This window comes from Dermochelys coriacea, chromosome 1, assembly GCF_009764565.3.
Source record: "Dermochelys coriacea isolate rDerCor1 chromosome 1, rDerCor1.pri.v4, whole genome shotgun sequence".
Classification (NCBI taxonomy): domain Eukaryota; kingdom Metazoa; phylum Chordata; order Testudines; family Dermochelyidae; genus Dermochelys; species Dermochelys coriacea.
Window position 1 is genome coordinate 6,360,080 of NC_050068.2, and position 23,864 is coordinate 6,383,943.

The 23,864-nt window shown below is 43.2% G+C and overlaps 1 protein-coding gene across 1 annotated transcript in view; it reads left to right on the forward strand.

The window, feature by feature from the left end:
• Nucleotides 1–23,864, forward strand: part of RNF121 (ring finger protein 121) — a 45,737-nt gene that overhangs the window by 14,600 nt on the left and 7,273 nt on the right. The window contains exons 4-7 of the mRNA XM_038401849.2: nt 900–1,054; nt 1,752–1,859; nt 3,070–3,190; nt 16,939–17,072. Of these exons, the coding sequence (XP_038257777.1) occupies nt 900–1,054; nt 1,752–1,859; nt 3,070–3,190; nt 16,939–17,072 (518 nt within the window). The remainder of the gene's footprint in view (nt 1–899; nt 1,055–1,751; nt 1,860–3,069; nt 3,191–16,938; nt 17,073–23,864) is intronic.

A 23,864-nucleotide genomic window follows, 5' to 3' on the forward strand; every position in this document is an offset into this window, starting at 1 on the left:
ATGCCTAATACAGTAAGAAAACTGAATACAGATAAAATCTCACCCTCAGAGGTGTTCCAGAAAGCTTCCTTTTACAGACTAGTCTCCTTCTAGTCTGGGTCCAGCAATCACTCTTTCCCCCTTCCTCCCCCCCACCCCCAGTGGTTACTGTCCTTTGTTCCAGTTTCTTTCAGGTAGCCTCTCCACCCCCAAAGGATATCTCTTGAGCCAGCTGAAGACCAAATGGAGGGGTCTCCCAGAGGTTTAAATAGACTTGTGGTTGGACACCCCTCCCTCCCCGTGTAGAATCCCAGCTACAAGATGGAGTTTTGGAGTCACGTGGGCAAGTCACATGTCCATGCATGACTCAGAACTTACAGGTAGCAGCCCTGGGTCACATGCTATCTTGAACATCCTCAAGTAGACTTCTTATGTGGATTGGAGCCTTCCAAGATCCATTGTCTGTTAAGTGTTTCTTGATTGGGCACTTAACTTGCAAATTCCTTTCTAAAGAAGCTGCCCAAATGCCTTACTAAGGCTTCTTAAAATCAAACCAGTACACGGCCAATATTCATAACTTCGAATACAAAAAAGATACATGCATACAAATAGGAGGAATAGATTCAGTAGATCATAACCTTTACAGAGATGTTACATGGCATATGTAGCATAGAACTTATTCCAGTTATGTCATGTATACATTCATAAGCATATTTCCATAAAGCCTTATGGGGTGCAACGTCACAGTAACATATTATTTAATTCAGATTTCAGTGTCCAGGGCTGTACAGCCAAGCATGCATTCTCCTTAAGAGGGGCATGGTAGACCCGAGAGACTGCCAGTACTGATGTAGCCCGTTTTAATGCCATTCAGTATGTGAGCTTGGTCTTCATTGAAATGCCTTCGTTTGTTGTTGCAGATGGTGACCCTCTTTCAGATGTGGGTTGTCCCCCTTTATTTCACAGCGAAGCTGCACTGGTGGCGATTCCTGGTGATCTGGGTCCTGTTCTCTGCTGTCACCGCCTTTGTCACTTTCAGAGCAACTCGTAAACCTCTTGTGCAGACGACTCCCAGGTTAGCACAAGCATCTCCTCATAAGTCACATGAATCAAAAACTAGGCATGGTTTTGTGCAGGCTGCCTGTGTGTAAGAGAAGCAATTAACTGGCTTAATTCAGATGTCCATGCAACAGACCTACCTCTTTGCTTCAGCTTTGCAGTTCAGCTTCTGACTCCACGTTGTGGTGGCAACCCTATAATGGGACTGCATTAATCACACTCCTTTGACCGTCTCGCCTGGATTCTGCCCACTAATCATCTATGTCAGGAGAGCTTCTAACATTGCTGACAACTGATCAGTTTCAAACAAAATCAACCTGTTACTGAAATACTAATTTTCCCCAGAATCTGTGCTGATCTGAGCGGCAGGTGGAAAGCCTGGTAGATCACAGACCTGCAGGGCTATAAGGTGGGACCCATGTCCTAGTGGGGGTATTACCTGCATGGGACACAGCATTTATTTCTAGCCCGAGAAGGTCATGAAGTACTGGACATGAAAGTCATGACATTCCGTACATCGTGACCTGCCAAGAGACACAGGGAGTGTGTCAGAGCTGGGATTAGAACTCTGAAATCTGGCTCTCCAGTCAATGGACAGCCCACTATCTCCCTTTCACATGAATAGCTCAAATGGCCTAAGTGATAAACTAGCTTTAGTTAGAATCTTAAAATTCCTAAAATCACCTCACTTTTGGGTGTGTTTTGTTTTACAGGCTGGTCTATAAATGGTTTCTGCTGATATACAAAATCAGCTATGCCACTGGAATTGTCGGGTACATGGCTGTAATGTTCACTCTTTTTGGTCTTAACTTATTATTCAGGTGAGTAAATCTTTGCTGCTTAGCTCCTATCAAAGAGTTAAAATGGCAAAGCTGCGTAGAGCCAAGTGTTAGCTGTGGGGCTCTTTAAAACACATTGGGAAATAGGTGCAGGCATGTATAGTCCTGATCATGTCATCAATAACATAGGAGACCAAAGTGCTGACTAGTTTCTCTTTTGGCTGCTAGAGCGATCACAAGCGATGTGCCTGCACATATATCATTCAAAGTGGTCCAAGTATCTGCCCGGAACTCCACTTTCAGCAAGGATGCTCAAGGAAAAGGAATGGATGTGTATGACACCTAAGTGTTAACATCACCAGCTTCTTCCAGCTCCTCTTGTGCATGTCCATACCCAGTACCTTTAATGTTCATCCTCCTGGGAAACAGGAATCCTGATGCATCTTGGAGCTGGTTTTACAAGTGACTGTAGCATTGTAACTGGGTCTGAGTTGTCACCCTATCTAGCTGCATGGTGGCTTTTTTTCCTACCTGTGCTGTATTGATCTGATCTGATTTCCTTCCTCCCCACCCCACCTCAAAGGCATGTAGAAGTTAGGCTCTATGATTTTGTCTCTATTTTGTGCTCTAAAGTTATTTGCCACTGTGTAACATCTCTCGCCTTGATGATCAAGGAGACTCTGGCTATCTTTTTCTCTCCTTGAGAGATGTTGAGTACCTACAACAACTGAATCCCGTCTCTCAGAATTACTCCTTAAATCTAGCTATGAAACACTGCCTGAGAATTCACCATTAGAACAAGCGAGGCTGTGGTCCTAGTATAGCAGTGAAGGGCATGGACTCCATGCACACTGGGCAATTTAAGGATTGTAGATTCCAAGGCCAGAAGGGACCACTGTGATCATCTAGTCTGATTGCTGTCAAAACAAAAGACAGATTCACCAGCACAAGATGCTACATGAATGCATATCGCTGCATTTAGAAGATGGCAACTCTTGCCAAAAGTCCCAAAGACCTTGTTTTTACAGGGATCGTGACATGGCAGTCGTGCATGACACCTGGGTGTGTATATTTCAAGACTATGAATGCTTGCTTGGTAGATGAAGCTCCTAGCACACCATTAATATTGCTAATGAGGCCTTTGACCCTGTCATGCTATGTTTTTACAGCAGGCTAACTTTGCACATGTTCAGTGAGTGACTTTGTTTGACTGAAGAACTTGTTTGACATTCTTCTGCCTCTTCCACTGCAGAATCAAACCCGAAGATGCAATGGATTTTGGTGTTTCCCTCCTGTTCTACGGCCTTTATTACGGAGTACTTGAGAGGGACTTTGCTGAAATGTGTGCGGATTACATGGCATCAACCATAGGGGTGAGTTGGTGTAGAGACACCATTTCCTAGAGCTGTGATTATTCTCTTCAGTGCCAGAGGACTTCTTGAAGTTTGCTTCTGTAACACTATCTTTTCATGGGGAAGAGGGGTCAGGAATGATGACACCAAAAATAGCAGCTTGTTCAAGTTTGTCTAAATTGAGTGTCTAAGGCACCTATCTCCATTGTATCTAAGCATGGATGTTCCTTAAGTCCTCTGTGCACTTCTGAAGGCTGCTGCTCACTTTTCTGGCATCCCACATGCGTAAAGATGGTTTAAGACTTCATGTTAAGATGGAGCCCGCTATGGATTTGTACACTTTTTTTACTATGCCTCTCAGCAGGTCCACATGGTATTCCTATTGGACCTTAAGTGAATAACTACCCTTTCCTTCAGTCTGTCACTCTAACCACTTCCCCATGTACCTATTCCACATTATGGCCTACAACACCTTCCTTTCTTCTTTAGTGCTCCCTGAGATAGTGGTTAGTAGAGGTACCCCACTTGTAGTAACCAGTCCTCCACAAAGAAGGTTCCGCAGGAGCCTACACAGGGGGTTATGGGAGAGCTCTTGGCATGAGGCTCCTACTGCGAGCAATGGAGTAAATTTGCTTCAACCGGCAATCTCAGCTAGGAGGATGTTCATTAACCCATTGTATTCCAATTCACAGGTTTGAGAGCTGCTGTTCTAAATGATGGGGCTGATCTTTCCCTTAAGTGAACTTGACTCTTGGAAGGCCACAATTAGAAGCAATTTCTCTTCTACATGAACTGACAGGCCATTGAAGAAATGGGTGGAACCTGCAAGTTTCCCTCATAGATAGATAAGTTCTGTCTAATATACTCATCTATACAAGGCCAAAGAATCCCAGTAGCCCAATAAACTCTTCAGTATAGCTCCCCTCATCCAGCTTTGCCAAACACTATTTAGTAACTTAAACAATGTGGGATGGAATAGACCACAGGTCCATGTAGTCTAGTCCCTTCTCTTCAGTAACGTCTAATCTGTTTGTTCTTTTGGCATACAGCTCTGAACTAAAGAAGCTCTATCCTCGGCAGTTCTGTCCTCTTTTGGAAAGTGGATGGTTGTCTTTCTCCTCAGCCTCCCAGCACCAAAGCATCTATGGAGGGTGCTTGAACTACTGTGGTTCCTAAATTAGCATGAGATGCATGGTTTTCAGAAAGTGACCTTCTGATCTGTTGACTCCATCTGAGGATATTCAGTTCCCACAGTGATGCCTTTAGATGTCACTCCTTCCACCCCCTCCTCTCAATCTTTGGTATATTAACCATGTCTCTTCCCCACCCCCCCAAACTGAGAGTGCTGGTTCCAAAGGGAAATAGTTCCCCCTTTCCAGAGCTGATGTCTCAGTGCCATAGAGCAATTCAAATTCTTTTTAGCTATGGCTCTGTCTTTTTGTATTGTGAAACCCATCACTTCATGTAGCTGGCCCAAAGGCTTTCCTATCTTAAACAACACTATTCTTAGATACTAAGGTCAGCAGGGACCATTCTGATCATCTAGTCTGACCTCCTGCACAACGTAGGCCACAGAATCTCACCCACCCACTCCTACGAAAAACCTCACCTATGTCTGAGCTATTGAAGTCCTCAAATCGTGGTTTTAAAGACTTCAAGGAGCAGAGAATCCTCCCTCAAGTGACCCGTGCCCCATGCTACAGAGGAAGGCGAAAAACCTCTAGGGCCTCTTCCAATCTGCCCTGGAGCAAAATTCCTTCCCAACCCCAAATATGGCGATCAGCTCAACCCTGAGCATATGGGCAAGATTCACCAGCCAGATACTACAGAAAAATTCTTTCCTGGGTAACTCAGATCCTACCCATCTAATATCCCATCTCAGGGGATTAGTCCTATTTACCCTGAATATTTAAAGATCAATAATTACCAGAATCCCATTATCCCATCATACCATCTCCTCCATAAACTTATCGAGTAGAATCTTAAAGCCAATAGATCTTTTGCCCCCTCTGCTTCCCGTGGAAGGCTATTCCAAAACTTCACTCCTCTGATGGTTAAAAACCTTCGTCTGATTTCAAGTCTAAACTTCCTGGTGGCCAGTTTATACCCATTTGTTCTTGTGTCCACATTGGTGCTGAGCTTAAATAATTCCTCTCCCTCTCTGGTATTTATCCCTCTGATATATTTATAGAGAGCAATCGTATCTCCCTCAACCTTCTTTTAGTTAGGCTAAACAAGCCAAGCTCCTTGAGTCTCCTTTCCTAAGAGAAGTTTTCCATTCCTCGGATCATCCTAGTAGTCCTTCTCTGTACCTGCTCCAGTTTGAATTCATCCTTTTTAAAGATGGGAGACCAGAACTGCACACAGTATTCCAGGTGAGGTCTCACTAGTGCCTTGAATGACGGTACTAAAACCTCCTTATCCCTACTGGAAATACCTCTCCTGATGCATCCCAAAACCACATTAGCTTTTTTCACAGCCATATCACATTGGCAGCTCATAGTCATCCTATGATCACCCAATACTGCAAGATCCTTCTCCTCCTCTGTTACTTCTAATTGATGCGTCCCAAGCTTATAACTAAAATTCTTGTTGTTAATTCTTAAATGCATAGTTACACTTCTCACTATTAAATTTCATCCTCCTACTATTACTCCAGTTTACAAGGTCATCCAGATCCTCTTGTATGATATCCCGATCCTTCTCTGAATTGGCAATACCTCCCAGCTTTGTATCATCTGCAAACTTTATTAGCACACTCACACTTTTTGTGCCGAGGTCAGTAATAAAAAGATTGGTCCCAAAACTGATCCCTGAGGAACTCCACTAGTAACCTCCCTCCAGCCTGACAGTTCACCTTTCAGTAGGACCCGTTGTAGTCTCCCCTTTAACCAATTCTTTATCCACCGTTCGATGTTCATATTGATCCCCATCTTTTCCAATTTAACTAATAATTCCCCATGTGGCACAGTATCAAACGCCTTACTGAAATCTAGGTAAATTAGATCCACTGCGTTTCCTTTGTCTAAAAAATCTGTTACTTTCTCAAAAAAGGAGATTAGGTTGGTTTGGCACGATCTACCTTTTGTAAAACCATGTTGTGTTTTATCCCATTTACCATTGACTTCAATGTCTTTAACTATTTTCTCCTTCAAAATTTTTTTTCCAGAACCTTGCATACTACAGATGTCAAACTAACAGGCCTGTAGTCACCCAGATCACTTTTTTTCCCCTTTCTTAAAAATTGGAGAATTGCTAATATAATTCCTATCATTCGGTACAACTCCTGAGTTTAGATTCATTAAAAATTCTTGCTAATGGGCTTGCAATTTCAGGTGCCAATTCCTTTAATATTCTTGGATGAAGATTATCTGGGCCTCCTGATTTAGTCCCATTAAGCTGTTTGAGTTTCACTTCTACCTCAGATATGGTAATATCTACCTCCATATCCTCATTCCCATTTGTCATGCTACCATTATCCCCAAGATCCTCTTTAGCCTTATTAAAGACTGAGGCAAAGTATTTGTTTAGATATTGGGCCATGCCTAGATTATCTTTAACCTCCACTCCATCCTCAGTGTTAAGCGGCCCCACTTCTTCCTTTTGAGTTTTCTTCTTATTTATATGGCTATAGAACCTTTTACTATTGGTTTTAATTCGCTTTGCAAGGTCCAACTCTACTTGACTTTTAGCCTGTCTCTCTTTATCCCTACATGTTCTGACCTCAATAAGGTAGCTTTCCTTGCTGATCCCTCCCATCTTCCACTCCCTGTATGCTTTCTGCTTCTTCTTAATCACCTCTCTAAGATGCTTGCTCATCCAGCTTGGTCTACAACTCCTTCCTATGAATTTTTTCCCCTTTCTTGGGATACAGGCTTCCAATAGTTTCTGCAGCTTTGATTTAAAGTAATCCCAGGCCTCCTCTACCTTTTAGATCCATAAATTCTTCAGTCCAATCCACTTCCCTAACTAATTTCCTTAATTTTTGAAAGTCAGCCCTTCTGAAATTTATTTTTGTTAATCCTTCCGTTCAGTTTGAACTGAATTAGCTCATGATCACTTGAACCTAGATTATCCCCTATAACCATTTCTTCTGAGGTCCTCACTACTCACCAAAACCAAATCTATAATGGCATCCCCTCTAGTCAGTTCAGCAACTACTTAATGAAGGAATCCATCAGCTATCGCATCTAGGAAAATCTGAGCCCTATCATTATTACTAGCACTGGTCCTCCAGTCTATATCTGAGAAGTTAGTCTCCCATGATCAAGCAGTTTCCATTAGTATTTACTTGTTTAAAAACATTAAAGGGCTGTATCCATATCCAAATTAGATCCCAGTGGTCTATAGCACACCCCAAGCACTATCGTAGGAGAGGCTCTACTAGTTATCTTCCCCAATGTAATTTTTGCCCAGACAGACTCTGTCTTATCTATTGCATCGCTTCTTATTTCTTTACATTCTGCCTCATCATTGATATACAATGCTACTCCACCACCTTTGCCTTTCTTTCTGTCTTTCCTAAAGAGCACATACCCTTCAATACCTGTAGTCCAGTCATGACTACTATTCCACCATGTTTATCCCTATAATATCTGGTTTCACTTCCTGCACCAGTAGCTCTAGTTCCTCCATTTTGTTACCTAGGCTTCTTGCATTGGTGTACAAATATCTTAATTTTTGCTGTTTTTCCTCGCTCGCATTTTGTACCCTATTAGGCACAGTCATTCTACAGCCAGTATAACCTATTAGACTGGTATCCACACTGCCCTTCCTCCTTCTATACATTCTCCTACCCATGGCTGTATCCTTTCTTACTTCGTCGTCTTCCCTCTCAATGCTAAAATCCGACTTGGAGATTACCTGGACATCTCCCCCAAATTCCTAGTTTAAAGCTCTTAATCAGTTGTGCCAGCCTCCATCCTAGAAGTCCATTTCCTTCCCTACTGAGATGAAGTCCATCCCGAAGGAACTGTCCTCTGTCCATGAATGCCTCCGTGGCCAAAGCCCAAAGCCCTCCTTATAGCACCACTGCCTAAGTTGATAGTCATAATCTTGTCACACCTTTGTTGCCCTTCTCTAGGAACAGGCAGAATCCCACTAAAGATCACCTGAGCCTCGATTTCCTTAAGCGTCTTCCCCAGCCTAGCATAGTCTCCCTTAATACTTTCCAGCAAGAATCTAGCCATATCATTTGTTCCCACATGAAGGATAATTAGGGGATTCTTTCCTGCTCCCTTCAGGATCCTTTTCAACCTCAGGTCTACATCCCGTATCTTAGCACCTGGAAGACAGCACACCCTTCTATTCTCTGGATCAGCTCTGGTTACAGGCCTGTCTATTCTTCTCAATAAAGAGTCCCCGATCACATAGACGTGCCTTTTCCTGGTGACGGTGCTATTCTCCAGTCTCTCTCCTGTTCCCTCTGGCTGCAAGTTCTTTCCATTCCTGTTCTCCCTTATAATTCTCTTCAGCTCATCCTGTATCCTCCTGGGACTCATATTTGGTGTTCCTTCCATTGGCCTGGGGAATGTAATCAGCCTTGAGAAATTCGTCATGTCTTGGGCAAGGAAACTTTTTTTTTTTTTTATGGGACTAGTCGGTTCTCATTAGTTTCTTCGTGATAAAGGCGGGACAAGTGAACTTCTTGGGCTTGGCTTGCTAAGTTTTGACGGGTAGTTTTGTGAGGCTGCCGTTCATATTCATAGTCTTCCACTAGCTGGCACTATAGCACTTTCTTAGTCTGAGGAATGACTCAGAGCAGCAGTGAGAAAAGGTGGATGACAGGATATTTTTGATTTAAATCACTAGTCAGGAAGACTCCATTTAATCATGGATTTCTACATAAAAGTACATTCTTGTTGGTTGTTATAACCTTAATACATAATCTTAACAACTCAGATGTAGATTTCATTTTTAGAAGGTGCACACTATACATTTTTAAAGTGATTTATTTTGAAAACTCTTCAGATTAGTTTTACAGCTATATCAGAAAATAACCAAACAATCAGTCATTTCATTTACCAAAGATAAATTTGAAGCAGATATTTATGAAGTCACTGGGAGGTGAACTATCTCCAATTCAACAAGTTAATCATTAATATTTGGAGGATTTTTTTTGCCATGGAGAAGAATATCACCAGACAGACATTTAAATTGTTTTCAATTTAAAGACAATTGTCTCATTAAACTGACACCCCCCCACCCCCACACACCTGGTAAGACAACTCCCATCTTTTTTGTACTAAGTATAAATATATCTGCTACTGTATTTTCCACTCCATGCATCTGATGAAGTGGGTTCTAGCCCACGGAAGCTTATGCCCAAATAAATTTTAGTCTCCAAGATGCCACAAGGACTCTTCATTGTTTTTGCTGATACAACCTAACACGGCTACCACTCTGAAACCTGAATTTTAACATTCAAGTTTTTTAAAATCGGGTTTGTTCTTATTAAAATTGTTTAACTAAAATAGTTGAATGAAATTTAAAAAAAAAAAATTAAATCGACTGTCAGCCAAGTCAACATGAGAAACTTAAAATATTGGCTTCTGCAGCTAACTCAGTCTTCTTCACCTTCATTTTCCTGTTTGTTCATAATCTGGAAAAGAAAAACTGGCTTTCCTGCTTCTTCAGGTTCCAAACGATTTCTCCGTTTGGAATGAATTAGTCCAAAGGAAGAAAATTATTCTTTCTACATCAGAAGAAGCTACTCCTGTTAAGTGTGATTTGTCACTTCAGCAGTCTCTGAATCCAAGTGCTTAAGTGACTTCCACCGGTTAACTGGTGTGACTTTCTTTAAAACAACATAGTATGGTAGATCTCAAATCAGCAAAGGCTATGCTCAGAAAGACCTCAAGACTTCTGGAATATGCTGCTCAAACAGTTTCACTTGTGTTTCTAATGCCTGTCCCTCCCTTCTCACGTTTATCTCCAGACTTCTCCTTGTCCAGATCTAGTCCCCCCCCCCCCCCAACAATCTTCTATTCATTGAACTTTTTGAAACTTTGCGTTAGAGAGAGGTAAGGGATTGACTCTGTGTTCACAAATTTGCAGAGGGACAATAGGGTTGAGGTCTGTTTATTTCTCACCTCTGTATATTTAAAAACATTTTTGCTGTTAACAAGCATGTTATCTCTGAAGACCCAAATCCACAGTTTGAGAATTGCAAAAGTAAGCCTCTCTGATGGTATCTTCTAGACTGAGCACTGAGTCCCATTGGGTAGATAGAAAGATTAACCTAAATAATCTATACAGAAGCCCCTGGAACCCCATAAGATTGGGTCCCTAATCCATGAACTATTGGAACTTATTTACAAAACTTTTCTTAAACATTACATGAATATATTGTCTCATACTATCGAATTAGAATTTATAATCCCTATTCCATGATTTTAATTGCTTTTTGAGGGGGGGGAAACATTTTATCAAAAAAATCCTATTTAAATATCTGATTTTTTTATATATATATATATAAAAATTAATTTACTTTAATCATTGATTTTTATCCACCCTGGTGGGTGAGGTAATATCAGTTATTGGACCCACTTCTCTTGGTGAAAGAGAGGCTTTCGAGCTAGTCAGAGTTCTTCTTCAGACCTGAAGAATCATAGCAACAGTGACAGTCCTAAAATTAAAGCTGATCTTTTAATGCAGCTAGCCCTTCAAAATGAGGTTGGAGATGGTTAAAGAACTAATGTGTCTAGTCCATTCTCTCTGGTTACTAGTGTAGGCTTTATCCACTAGTGGTTTGTCCAGCCTCGTTCTGAGTGACGCAGCAGGGACCCTGCTATTGTCCACTTTGGGAGACCATTCCACAATCTTTGTGGACTTCAACTTTAGCAAGTCTGGCTTGAAACTCAGACTTTAATTTCCTATTACTTATATACCAACCTAAATGATCTCTCCCTTTTTGGTATTTCCACCCTACCAAAGACTTGTGGACCATGGTTTTACATTTGTCATCATAAATCAGTCTGTCTAGCTCCTTAATCATGTGTTGCTCTTCTTTGAAAGCTGCAGATAAACTGGAAGGAATTTAAATACTCAGGTGTCCTGAATTAAGCCCCTTTGTTGCCATAACAGTTATATTATGATCCAGTCAGATCTCAAAAGCTGAACCAAACTGAGCTAGGTCAGTATTTGGATTGGAACATAGGAACTGTAGTACTTCTAGTCCAGTATCCTGTTTCTGCCAGTAGCCAGTACCACCTGTGTAGTGGACAAATATAGAATAACTTAACCGTAGTAGGAAGCTTCTTTCTGGCCCCCATCAGTTAGCGGTTGGTTTATGCCCTGAAGTCTGAGGGTTTATATCCCTTCTGGAGTCTTTTTATGCTGTCTAATTACCCATTTACAGCTCCAGTCTCTCTCTCTGAGTTCGGTCTCAGTGATATCTGTGTTTTTAATTGCTCTTCGTGTCTTCCTCTGAGCCCTGCTGGCTCTGTAACACAGGGAAGTGCGTATTTCTCTTTCTGATAAACCACAACTGGACACAGTATTCCAGAGGGGGGTATTCTGCTGATCTATACAATGGCATCACAATCAGTAAAGGAGGACTTGTGGCACCTTAGAGACTAACAAATTTTTTTGAGCATCAGCTTTCGTGAGCTACAGCTCACTTCATCGGATGCTTTCGGTGGAAAACTTTTCCACCGAATGCATCCGATGAAGTGAGCTGTAGCTCACGAAAGCTGATGCTCAAATAAATTTGTTAGCCTCTAAGGTGCCATAAGTACTCCTTTTCGTTTTGCGAATACAGACTAACACGGCTGCTACTCTGAAACCTGTCACAATCGGTGTTTTCTGTTCTATTCCACACACATTCCAACATCTTGTTGGTGGGTTTTTTTTTTTCATTGCGCTGTCCACAATGACACTTACCTTTCCCTGAGTTAATTGGGAACCCAGAAACTTGAGTCACTCAGCTTCTGCTACCTCCCTAAAGAACACCTGGATTCTGCAGGGAACAGTGCTGTGAGCCCCTAGGTAGATTCTGCCCTCTGAGTTGGTACCAAAACAATGTTCAACGTGGTGCTAATCTGTGTTATGCTGCTGGAGGTGCTACTCCTGAGGGCATTCTGCACCAAAAAATTAAATTCTGCACGCAGTATTTTAAAATTCTGCAAGTTTTATTTGTCAATAAATAAATGCAGAGGCTCTAGCATGGCAGGGGGGAGCACAGATCTAATTATGTTGTAGTTTCATTTGTCTACGATTGAGTTCCATCTCCAATCCTAAACTTGCATTTCTTCTCAAAGCTGCTCCTCTTCAATGCTGAATGAAAGCCCTCTCGTGCTGGTGTGATAGCATTTATATTTATGAAGTGCTTTGAGATCATGTTATGGAAGATGCTGTGGAAGAGCGAGCAGGGTCCTAAAACCTCAACCTCTCCAATGGATGATCTAATAACATGAAAACTGGCTGCAGGGATTGTGGTCATAAGGATCCCTTGTCATAAGAACATAAGAATGGTCATAGTGGGTCAGACCAATGGTCCATCTAGCCCAGTGTCCTGTCTCCTGACAATGAGTTGTGCCAGATGCTTCAGAGGAATTGAACAGAACAGGGCAATTATCCACTGATCCATCCCCAGTGGTCCAGTCCCAGCTTCTGGCAATCAGAAGCTTAGGGACTCCCAGAACATGGGGTTGTGTTCCAGACCATCTTGGCTCTCAAAATTAAGTCACCTTTTTGAGGTGGCCTCCAACTTTATCTGGATTAGGATCTTGAGCTGCTCTGATGGGCCACAGCCAGCTTCCAAAGAATCTAAGGATGGCTCTAGTCAGTATGTTGTGCCTTTCCACTTTCCCAGAGGCATGTGCACAGATTCCATCCTCCTGGGAGGCAGACTATTCCTCCTATCACTGCATTAGGCCTTCGCACCATGAGCCCGCAGAGCTAGGGAACGAAGGCTCCATCCCTTCCTTTCCAAGACGGCCTTGCCAGCCCAGGCCTTGGCTCTGATGTTAGGCAGTCGTCTGTCTGTGAAAGGACACAAAGGCCTAGGAGGAGTTGCTGGTGGTTCACTGAAAATGTCTAGCTCCAGTGTGCAGCCAGTGGTGAAGAAAACAATGTTAGGATGCATGTGGAATGGAGTAAATAGTAAAAACTACTGTGTGGTTATAGGAATCCATTTATTGCCCTCATGGAATAGCCTGTTCAGTTGTGGGTACCTCTCAGATAAAAGGGGTTCAGAGACAGATAACAAAAGTAGCTAGAGGCATAGGAGACTGAAAAGGTAAGAACTGTCTGGTTTGGAGAGGAGATAAATAAGAGGGAATAGGGTAGCGAGAAAGTAAATTGGGCACTTCTCATAATACAAGAACATGGGGACATCAATGAAACTGAAAAGCAGAACACCAAAACTGAGAGTAGGGAACAGATTGTACACCAACATAACTAATCTTTGGAACTCCTTGCCACTGAGACCAAGAGCTTTATATATGACTAATCCTTTCTTGCATTCTGCTAATCTGCATTTTGACTAAAGGTTAAATATGGGAAATGAGAGACTGGTTTGTAAACCTTCTAACCAAGATATAAGCCAGCTGCTCTTTGGTGAGGGTAAAGAAAACTTCCTCAAGGGAAGACTATTGCATAACTGCTGCAGGGTTTCTTTCACTTTCCTTAAAACAACCTGTACTGGCTGCTGTTGGACACTAACAGCTTACAGATTAGACTGACCCCTGGCCTCATCCAGTCTGGCACTTCCTGTGTCATCAAACATTTCAGCTACCTCAACCACTATTCTGTGACTTGGGTTTGAATCCTTTCTCTGGGGAAAGAAAAGGCCCTAAAATAGTATTCTTGTTCCAGTCTCCCACCTCTTTAGGGTGAAGAGACACTGTCCAATCAGACACAGCTAAAGTGATGAACGAAGTGTGGCCTTGGTTAAAAGACAGTGTGCTGGTTAATTTTTTTTTTTTTTCTGCCAACATACAGCTCAAGCTGTTCTTTCATCAGTTAAAGAGGAACAGGCCTGATTAGTATTTGGAAGAGAGACTCCCAAGGCAGTCAGCCATTCAACTACTGCATTGATTGATTGGTCTCATATCAATGCCTAGCTGTAGCTAAAAGGGACGTCCAGTGTTGGTGACTCAGTAGGCTGCTTTTTCCCTGGACTCAGGGCCAGCATAGTGCTCGGGGGAGCTGGGCTGCTGAAGAAGGGTCTGAGGTCTTGCTCGGACGCTGTTCCTGCTCACCTGTGGTCAGTAAAGCTCCCATGGCCCTCTCCACCGAACTGGGGGTGTTGCCTCTTTTCCTGTGTGAGTGGTCACAGCTGCTCACAAAATCCACCTGCCGTTCCAGTTGGATTTGGTAACTTGGCTCACTTCTTTCCCTAAATTAAATGGCTGCCTTATGCCAGCCTACAGATTGCTGGGTATGGCACTTATAAAGATTGTTGCCTTCATGTTAAACCTTACCTTCAAATAGCACCCTTTATTTTATTTTATTTTTTTTAACTCAAGCACTTTATATCAAATTCTAGGTTTGACCATTGCTCTGCGTAAGTGCCCACTTTATATTTAACCAGCCAAGATTTTCAAAAGGGACCCACTAGTGACTATGGGCAGCGTGGTTTTGGGTATCTAGCATGACACCTTAATGGGACCCGATTTTTCAGAGAGCTGGTGCTTGGCATTTTCTAAGCTGTCTGGAGTTGGGCTCCCAAAATCACCAGTCACTCTGCGTAGAGTCCGTTGTAGTGATAATTTGGTTACTGCCCATGCTTTAGGATAGGCCTGGTCAAAAACTTTGTCAGATGTGTTTGATGGAAATTGGTTCTTTTTCACTAAGTGAAACCTTTTCTGAAACATGACTGGCTTCCATGGAAAACTGACCTTTTTTTAATCAAAATACCAAACAACCACAATATTTTGATTCCAAAATGCCACTATGGTGCCTCAAAAAGAACAGGAGTACACCTTCACATCTACCACTGTGATATATGCCATCATGTGTCAGCAATGCACCTCTGCCATGTACATTGGCCAAACCGGACAGTCTCTACGCAAAAGAATAAATGGACACAAATCTGACATCAGGAATCATAACATTCAAAAACTGGTAGGGGAACACCAGCCTCTCTGGCCACTCAGTAAAAGACTTAAGGGTGGCAATTTTACAACAGAAAAGCTTCAAAAACAGACTCCAACGAGAAACTGCTGAGCTTGAATTAATATGCAAGCCAGATACCATTAACTTGGGTTTGAATAGAGACTGGGAGTGGCTGGGTCATTACACATATTGAATCTATTTCCCCATGTTAAGTATCCTTACCCCTTCTTGTCAACTGTCTAAATGGGCCATCTTGATTATCACTACAAAAGTTTTTTGTCTCCTGCTAATAATAGCTTATCTTAATTAATTAGCCTCTCACAGTTTGTATGGCAATTTCCACCTTCTCTGTATATGTACATATATATCTTCTTACTATATGTTCCATTCTATGCATCTGATGAAGTGGGCTGTAGCCCACGAAAGCTTATGCTCTAATAAACGTGTTAGTCTCTAAGGTGCCACAAGTACTCCTGTTCTTTTTGCGGATACAGACTAACACGGCTACTACTCTGAAACCTGTCATTATGGTGCCTCATGCTCCCATTCACCTCAAAATCCAGATGGGGAGCCCAGCCCGTAATCTCCCCTGATGCATTGCAGACATGTTGCACTACCTCCCTTCACCAACAGGAGAGACAGTGGTGCTTCATGGGAGAAGTAATCTGACTAGTGAGTATGAGCTATATAGGAGAATCCAAACTAGCCCATGGGGCACTGCAGTGGCATTCCAGAATCAAAATATTTTGGGGATTTTGGTTTTCTTGTACTCCTCCCCCCTGCCCCCCCAAATTCTGCCTGCTGCTAGAAGAGAGCAGCCATGTTCTGACCAGCTCTAATTGTAATAGTATGTGGCCTGAGGGGACCCCCAGTGTGGTGTTTCTGTCAGGAAGGGCTGTAATTAGGGTGACCAGATGTCCTGATTTTATAGGGACAGTCCTGATTTTTGTGTCTTTTTCTTATATAGGCTCCTGTTACCCCACCCCCTGTCCCAATTTTTCACATTTGCTGTCTGGTCACACTAGCTGTAACTGAGATGGGTGTCTAAGCACGTGCCTTCAGCCTCCCCATTTCCTTCAGTAACAGTCTCTAGGACAGGGGTTCTCACAACACATTTTTTGATGGCGGTGGCTGACTCATTTTCCTAAAATACTTAGGGGGAAAAAAATATGTACGTATGTGTCCAAATAATTGTAATTTATTTATATAGGATTTTTTTTTGCAGACTCAATAATAAAAATGTCCAGTTATATTTTTGTGTGCCCATGCCTGCCCAATTCCCACTGCTTCCCTTCCCCGTTGCCCTGAGCTCCCTTCTGCTGCCTCACACCCCAAGCTCACCCCACTCCTTGCTTCTTGACCATAGTGCTCAGTAAGACCAGCCCTGCTGGAATTGGAGCCCCACAGCTGGAGTGTTGCGGGGGGGTCTGAAGCCCCATGGCAGTGGGCAGGGGGGCTGAAACCTGCTGCCAGAGCCTCTGGTTGAACCAGGGGAGGGGGGCTGAAGCCTGCCCTGGAGATCTGTGACTGAAGCCAGAAGTTCATATTCCCAGGTCCTTGCTGTGACCAGTGGATCACACTATCTGCCAATTAATCTTGCAGCAGACTCCTTTAGCTTGAACTGTAGAGGAGCAAGACTTTGTTAGTGAATGCACATTAATTCTGACTAGTTTTTGTCTTATGTTGTCCCCTCCCGTCATCCTATTCAGTTTTACAGCGCATCAGGAATGCCAACGAAGCACCTTTCTGACAGCGTCTGTGCTGTGTGTGGCCAACAGATCTTTGTAGATGTCAATGAAGAAGGGATCATAGAGAACACGTACAGGCTTTCCTGCAATCATGTGTATCCTTTTCTCTTCCTGGAGCGACCGGAGAGCTAGCACCTCAGGTAGCATGCTACCCACTGTGGGTCACTATTTGGAATCTGATCAGAATTGCTGTTTGGGTAACTTCATTCTACTTCTCAGAATTCCCCCTTTCCTGACTTTCATATCTCTAGAAAAAGAACAAACATGAACTAGTTGCATGGCAGCAGCTCTCTTCTGAAGTGGCTGCATTTCAGGAACAGGTTAAGCTATGGATGAGCATACATATTTTCCAAGAATTGCTTACCTCTATCTGTGCTTTAGGAGCAGGCTCAGTGTAAGTTGCCTAGAACTAGACAGCTGAGTCACTCAGGGGTTTGCCAGTGAGAACCTTCCACCTCTGGGTCACCAGTTCTAAACCCAGCCCAAGCTGGCAATAAGAAAGTAATTGCCATCTGATGGTGTGGTCATCTATGGGAAACCAATTTGGTTATGGTCCAGTTCCTAGTGGATAAGCATCCACACCATCAAAACAAGCATTAGTAGACCCCCATTGCTGATGCACTTTGTCCAGAGGCCAAAGCTTTGGGATAGCCGTTCAGCCAGTAGAGGTTGTCCCTCAAGAAAGTCCGAGGGGACGATGTTGGAGGAGTTTGCACCATTGCTTCTTCCTGTGTTTTGATTTTTCTTGGGCAGAGGGGGCTTGTCCTACTTGCTTCTGTCATGGTTCAGTTTTTGCTTTGTGTACATCTGATATAGGTGGTGTTTGAGGAAATCTTCAGAACATACAGATCAGATTGAAAATACTGTGGTTTTCAGAGCACGTCTTACTTTGCAAGTCATTAACCACACAGTGCCCCAGTGATGCTGGGGCTGCCTGGTCCCATGCGTGTGTTACTTTGTGTATCTGTCTCTACTAAAGGTCTTGTAGGTTTTCTGCTGATAGTACAATTAAAAACCTGACACACAGTTTTGATTACCCTAGCACAATGATGACCTGAATTTGATGGGTTAGTTGTTATTGCTTGCTACAGATTGCATCCGACCAGAAGATTTATAGGTTCTTGTCCAATTCAGACTACAGGGTTCAAGAACTCGGAGAGTTCTATAGCGGGAGAGGACTCTCGGGGTTCCTGGGAAAAACACTTACACTGAGGACAATACCAAACTGATAAAAACTTTATTGAGATTAACAAAGGAATAATAAATGCTATGAAACTTAAACTGAAAAACAATAAAAGAATTCCAAAACTTCTGGTGGTAACATTCCAGTTAGAAGTACCTTAATTTAACATACTCATACCTTCCTTGAGGACCCAGTAATAGGAGGTGAAGGACTAGCCTTACGCCTGGCATGCCCCATAACACGATGATGCTGACTTCCCCGATAGTTAGGAATGTTGAGTAGTTATACTGTATTGCACAAGCTGAGCATGAGAGAAGATAGTCTATAGAATATGGGAGAACAAAGATTAAAGAAAGAGCTAAAGACTAAAAGAAGCGCTAAAAGAGTGAGCTCAAATAGAGCTAAAAGAAAAACTTAGACTGATCATTAGAAAGAAGCTAGAAGAGTGCTCCAGACTTCTTCCGTACAAGGTATTTTATAGGATCCTGACACTGTAATTCAGGCCCAAACTACTATACCCAAATCTTATTTCCTGACCCTAAGAAAGGTATGGGTACCCTTATCCTGTAGGTTAGTGGATTATGACACTTACTTTCAATATATTAATAAGGATTATCTCACTCTAAAACTGCCAACCTAGGCTCTTCCAAGTTGTGGTGTACCCTGTGGTTACCAACCAGTTGTAGATGTCAGATAAACCTGTTCAGTGTTGTGTATAGTTCCTCCCTTTGGTTCCCCAAAGTTCAGGGACCATTCTCATCTATGCCAAAGATTACCAGAGTTTATGCTGATTTACTCTTAACTGATTATACTTTTAGCTATATAGCGGATCTTACTGGATGTTACAGGCCGGTAGGCTTCTTGCATTTCAGCAAAACTTACTAGGAAACAGATGGAATTAGGAATTAATACTGATAAAATATAAGAATGAAATGGATTAATTCAGATAAAGAAACATATTTAATACGACTGGCTAGATTAGTAGGATATAATAGCTAGCAAAATAATCCTATGGGCTACAGCAGTGGTTCTCAACCTATTTACCATTGTGGGCCGCATCCAATACTACCTATATGGCCCTGAGGATGTCACATGGGCTGCAAGTTGAGAACCATTGACGTAGAGCCAGGTGTCTAAACTTGGCCCTAGATAAGGGCCAGATTGAAAGCATGCCTGAAGCTATGGGCTGCTCTTGTCTTTAAGGCTGTAATCACCGTTCTGAGTTCATTCGTTTTGAATAAATATTCTGGCCCTATGTGAACACTGGCCCTAGCACATGACTCTCCATCATGAGCTGAGCAGTTTGGGAGGGATCTAGGCCAGCATTTCTCAAATGCGGCCACTATGGCCACATGCGACCACCAAGGACTTTTCTTGCAGCCACAGTCTCCTGGGCAGTGACTGGGGGAAGCAAAGCAGTGGTCCCTCCCCCAGGGCTTGGGTTGGACCCTGCCGTGTGCACTCCCTCTCCCCCCCCACAACCCTCCGAGACACAAATGCTGTAGGAGCAGGTATCTAGTGAGTTTCCCACCTTCCTGGGGATGGTAAAGTTGGGCTCCAGCCCTGGGGTGCTGAGCAGCAGGCTCTGGCCACGGAGCTCCAACCCCCGGCTGCGGGGCTCCCCCCTCATCACCCCTGGCCCCCGCAGCCTCCGCCAGCCCATCATGCATCTCCTCTCCTCCCCATTCCCCCCCATTGACCTCCCCATTCAAGGCTTAATTTGTCCCCAGGCTTGCCAGGACTGAGTAAGTCTGCTGCTGTGAAAAGTGTTTATGTTTAAAATCACTTTTCACAGCAGCAGACTTACTAGCTAACAAATCTTTTTTTTTTTTTAAAAAAAAAGTGGGGGGGGCAAAAGAAACAACAAAAAAAGACACGAGCCTTCCGAGCACCTTATTTGTGCTTCTATTCTGGTCCAGTAAAGAATAGAGACAACAGTATGTGATTTTTATTATTGAGTCAGACCGGCCGCTCAGCCCACTGCTGGCCTGGGGTCCCAGCCGCTGGCCCCACTCAGCCCACTGCCGGCCTGGGGTCCCGGGCACCAGCCCTGCTCAGCCCGCTGCCAGTCTGGGGTTCTGGCTACCGGCCCCTTGCCAGCCGGGCCACCGCAGGCCCCGTTCAGCCTGCTGCTGGCCTAGGTGAACAGAATCCCAGGCTGGCAGCGGGCTGAGCAGGCCGGTGGCGTAAGATCAGCATTTTAATTTAATTTTAAATGAAGCTTCTTAAACATTTTGAAAACCTTGTTTACTTTACATACGACAATAGTTCAGTTATATAATATAGCGACTTATAGAGAGAGACCTTCTAAAAAACGTTAAAATGTGTGACTGGCATGCAAAACCTTAAATTAAAGTGAATAAATGAAGACTCAGCACGCTACTTCTGAAAGGTTGCCAACCCCTGTTCTAGAGCATCCTGTGATATATCTGATCTCTCTGTCCACTTTTTATTGATTTTAATCATCATGATTTAGGAGGAAATTAATATTAAAGGTTTGTTTGTTTTTAAAAGAAAAAAAGACTCGTTGTTAACCCTAAGAGCCCATGCAGTAGATTTCGCTAAAATCTACAGCTGAGTCAACTTTTAAATCTCAGAACCCAATGCCTTATTTGCTAGTAGTATTAAAAAGCCTCTCCCAAAACTGTAGAGATCCCAATTTTATTTTTAACTCAAACTAACAAACTTATTTGTAGATCCTCAGAAAATTCAATCTACTCTCAGATCAAGTGCTGTAAGATTGAGGAGGATGCACTGTATTGATACAAAACATTGGCTACAGTCTGCAAGCTTCAGGATGGTTTTATTTGTATTGTGATAGCATCTCAGAACACTGGTCCTGGACCAGAACCCCACAGTATTGGGCCATCCCAGCCTCAAAGATCTGACAGTCTAGGCCAGTGATATTTTTATCTTTCAGAGTGATAGCCGTGTTAGTCTGTATCAGCCAAACAACGTGGAGTCCTTGTGGTACCTTAGAGACTAACAAATTTATTTGGCCATAAGCTTTCGTGGGCTAAAACCCACTTCGTCAGATGCATGGAGTGGAAAATACAGTAGTCACATGAAAAGATGGGAGTAAGGAAGCCTCAAGCTCTAATCCCAGCTCTGCCAGTGACTCATAGAAGTCTTTAAACCATGATTTGAGGACTTCAATAGCTCAGACATAGGTGAGAGGTTTATTGCAAAAGTGGGTGGGTGAGATTCTGTGGCCTGCATTGTGCAGGAGGTCAGACTAGATGATCATAATGGTCCCTTCTGACCTTAATATCTATGAGTCTGAGTTGCCTTACCAAGTCGGGAGGTCAGTGTTCTCAAGAATTATAACATTCAAAAACCAGGAGGAGAACACTTCAATCTCCCTGGACACTCAATAACAGACTTAAAATGGCAATTCTTCAACAAAAAAACTTCAGAAACAGGCTCCAACGAGAAACTGCAGAACTGGAATTAACTTGCAAACTAGACACCATCAAATTATGCCTGAATAAGGACTTGGAGTGGATGGGTCACTACAAAAACTAATTTCCCCCCTGCTGATACTCTCACCTTCTTGTCAACTGTTTGAAATGGGCCACCTTGATTGCATTGGCCTCATTAGCACTATGAAAGTGATTTTTTTTTTCCCTCCCTTGGTATTCACCCCTTCTTGTCAACTGTTAAGAATAGGTCACTTCCACCTTAATTGAATTGGCTTGTTAGAACTGACCCCTGACTTGGTAAGGCAACTCCCATCTTTTCACGTGCTGTGTATATATACCTGCCTACTGTATTTTCCATTCCATTCATCTGGTGAAGTGGGTTTTAGCCCACGAAAGCTTATGCCCAAATAAATTTGTTAGTCTCTAAGGTGCCCCAAGGACGTCCCGTTATTTTGATCTTCTTTCATGGGACATCCCTACAGTACTGTTTGTCCTTCTGCCTTGCTCTCTACCCGTCTTATACCTTTCATCCTTCTCTCACCCTCATTTTCCTTTTTCCTGTGTTCTCAAACTCCACCTCCTTCTGCCCTGACTATTTTTCATGCTCTTATAAATCTGCAAGTCACCTATGCCTCTCCTATTAATTGCTAGTTACAGCAGTTCTGTTCCTAGCCCCATCTTCCCTATCATCTCACCTACCTTCCCTTCCCCTCTTCTTTCTAACCTTATTCCCATCCTTTCCCTGCTCCAACTGAAAAACAATACTGCCATCAAGATATGCAAATACCCAGGGCTTAAATTCTCATATAGTATTTCCCTGAGCCCCGCACGCGAGCCCCGCACGCAACCCCCACCAGGCCTCTGCCCTGGACAGCTCTGAATGAATTTAAGCCCTGCAACTACCACAAACTCTTATTGGAATCCTCCTCTTCCTTTTACCCTTTCTCCCTCTATACTGCTTGGTCTCACTCCATGTCTTAATTCAATTGTAAGTTTCTCTGGGCATGGACTGCAGATTTTTATCTTTTCTTTAAAGTGCATGATAACGCGTAAGCAGTGTGGTGAACAATGGATAAGCAAGAAGCAGCGTTCTAGAACTCAGTCATTAGAAGGTGGTGGTAATGAGAGAGTTCAGCTACCCAGAGGTGAACAGGACATTTGAGTCATCATTTCTGGGTGTCAAAATATGAAAATAAAGAGCAGAAACTACAAGGGAGCAAGCAGCACTTGACTTAATTTGGAGCTACATAAGGTGTAATTACAGATATGGAAGTAGATGGTATCTGTTGTTAGTGACCACAGACTTACTGCAGCTGACATTAAACCGAAAATTAGAAGGAAAAGAGAAGTAAAGAATTTAATAGAAGAAAATTTTGTACTCGTGTGGTGAGGTGGAAACAGATTATACTACAGGCAGCAATCTGATACTGAGTGACAGTTGACAAGGTGACCATATATTTTTCTTACTCTAACTTCCTTTCTCTAATATAATCTTGAACTTCTAAATATATGGGATGTTAGTCGTGGTTAGAATTTCCCCGCAGCGTGATCGTGCACTTGTGATGCCATGACGAGACGGGTGGCCCAAGTGCTAGACTGGCAGACTAGAACAGGGGTAGGCAACCTATTGCACACGTGCCAAAGGCGGCATACAAGCTGATTTTCAGTGACACTCACGCTGCCCGGGTCCTGACCACCGGTCCCGGGGTCTCCGCTGCCAGCCTGGGCTACTGGCCGCCGGCCCCACTCAGCCCGCTGCCAACCCCAGCCACCAGTCCAGGGGGCTCTGCTGCCAGCCTGGGATCCTGGCCACCGACCCAGGGCTCTGCTGCCGACCCCAGCTGCAGCCCACTGGCCCCCAGCCTGGGACACTGAGGGGTACAGACGGGCAAGAGGGGGCAAGAACTGGAATCAGAATTTTCTGACAGATTTCAAGATTTCCAGCGATTTGGCCCAATGCTTTCTTTTCTAATTAAACCTGAAAAGTTCAACAAAAGCGACTTGGACTTGTCTGTATTTCAGTGGATGGGTTCTTGACTATGTCGAAATGCAGCTCATTCAGTTAAAAAGCTCAGAATTGTGGGCATCAAAGTTTGGAGATCTGCGGAGTGCACTTGAAGCTACCTAGAGAGATCATAGGGTCTCTGTTCTCACCTGCTGGACGTCCCTGCCAGTGAAATTTAACTATTTTGAAGAAAATTGTGTTTGCAATGCTTTCAGCATTTGGATCCGCATACCTGTGTGAACAGGTATTTTCACACATGAAATCTGTCCTCTGTCCC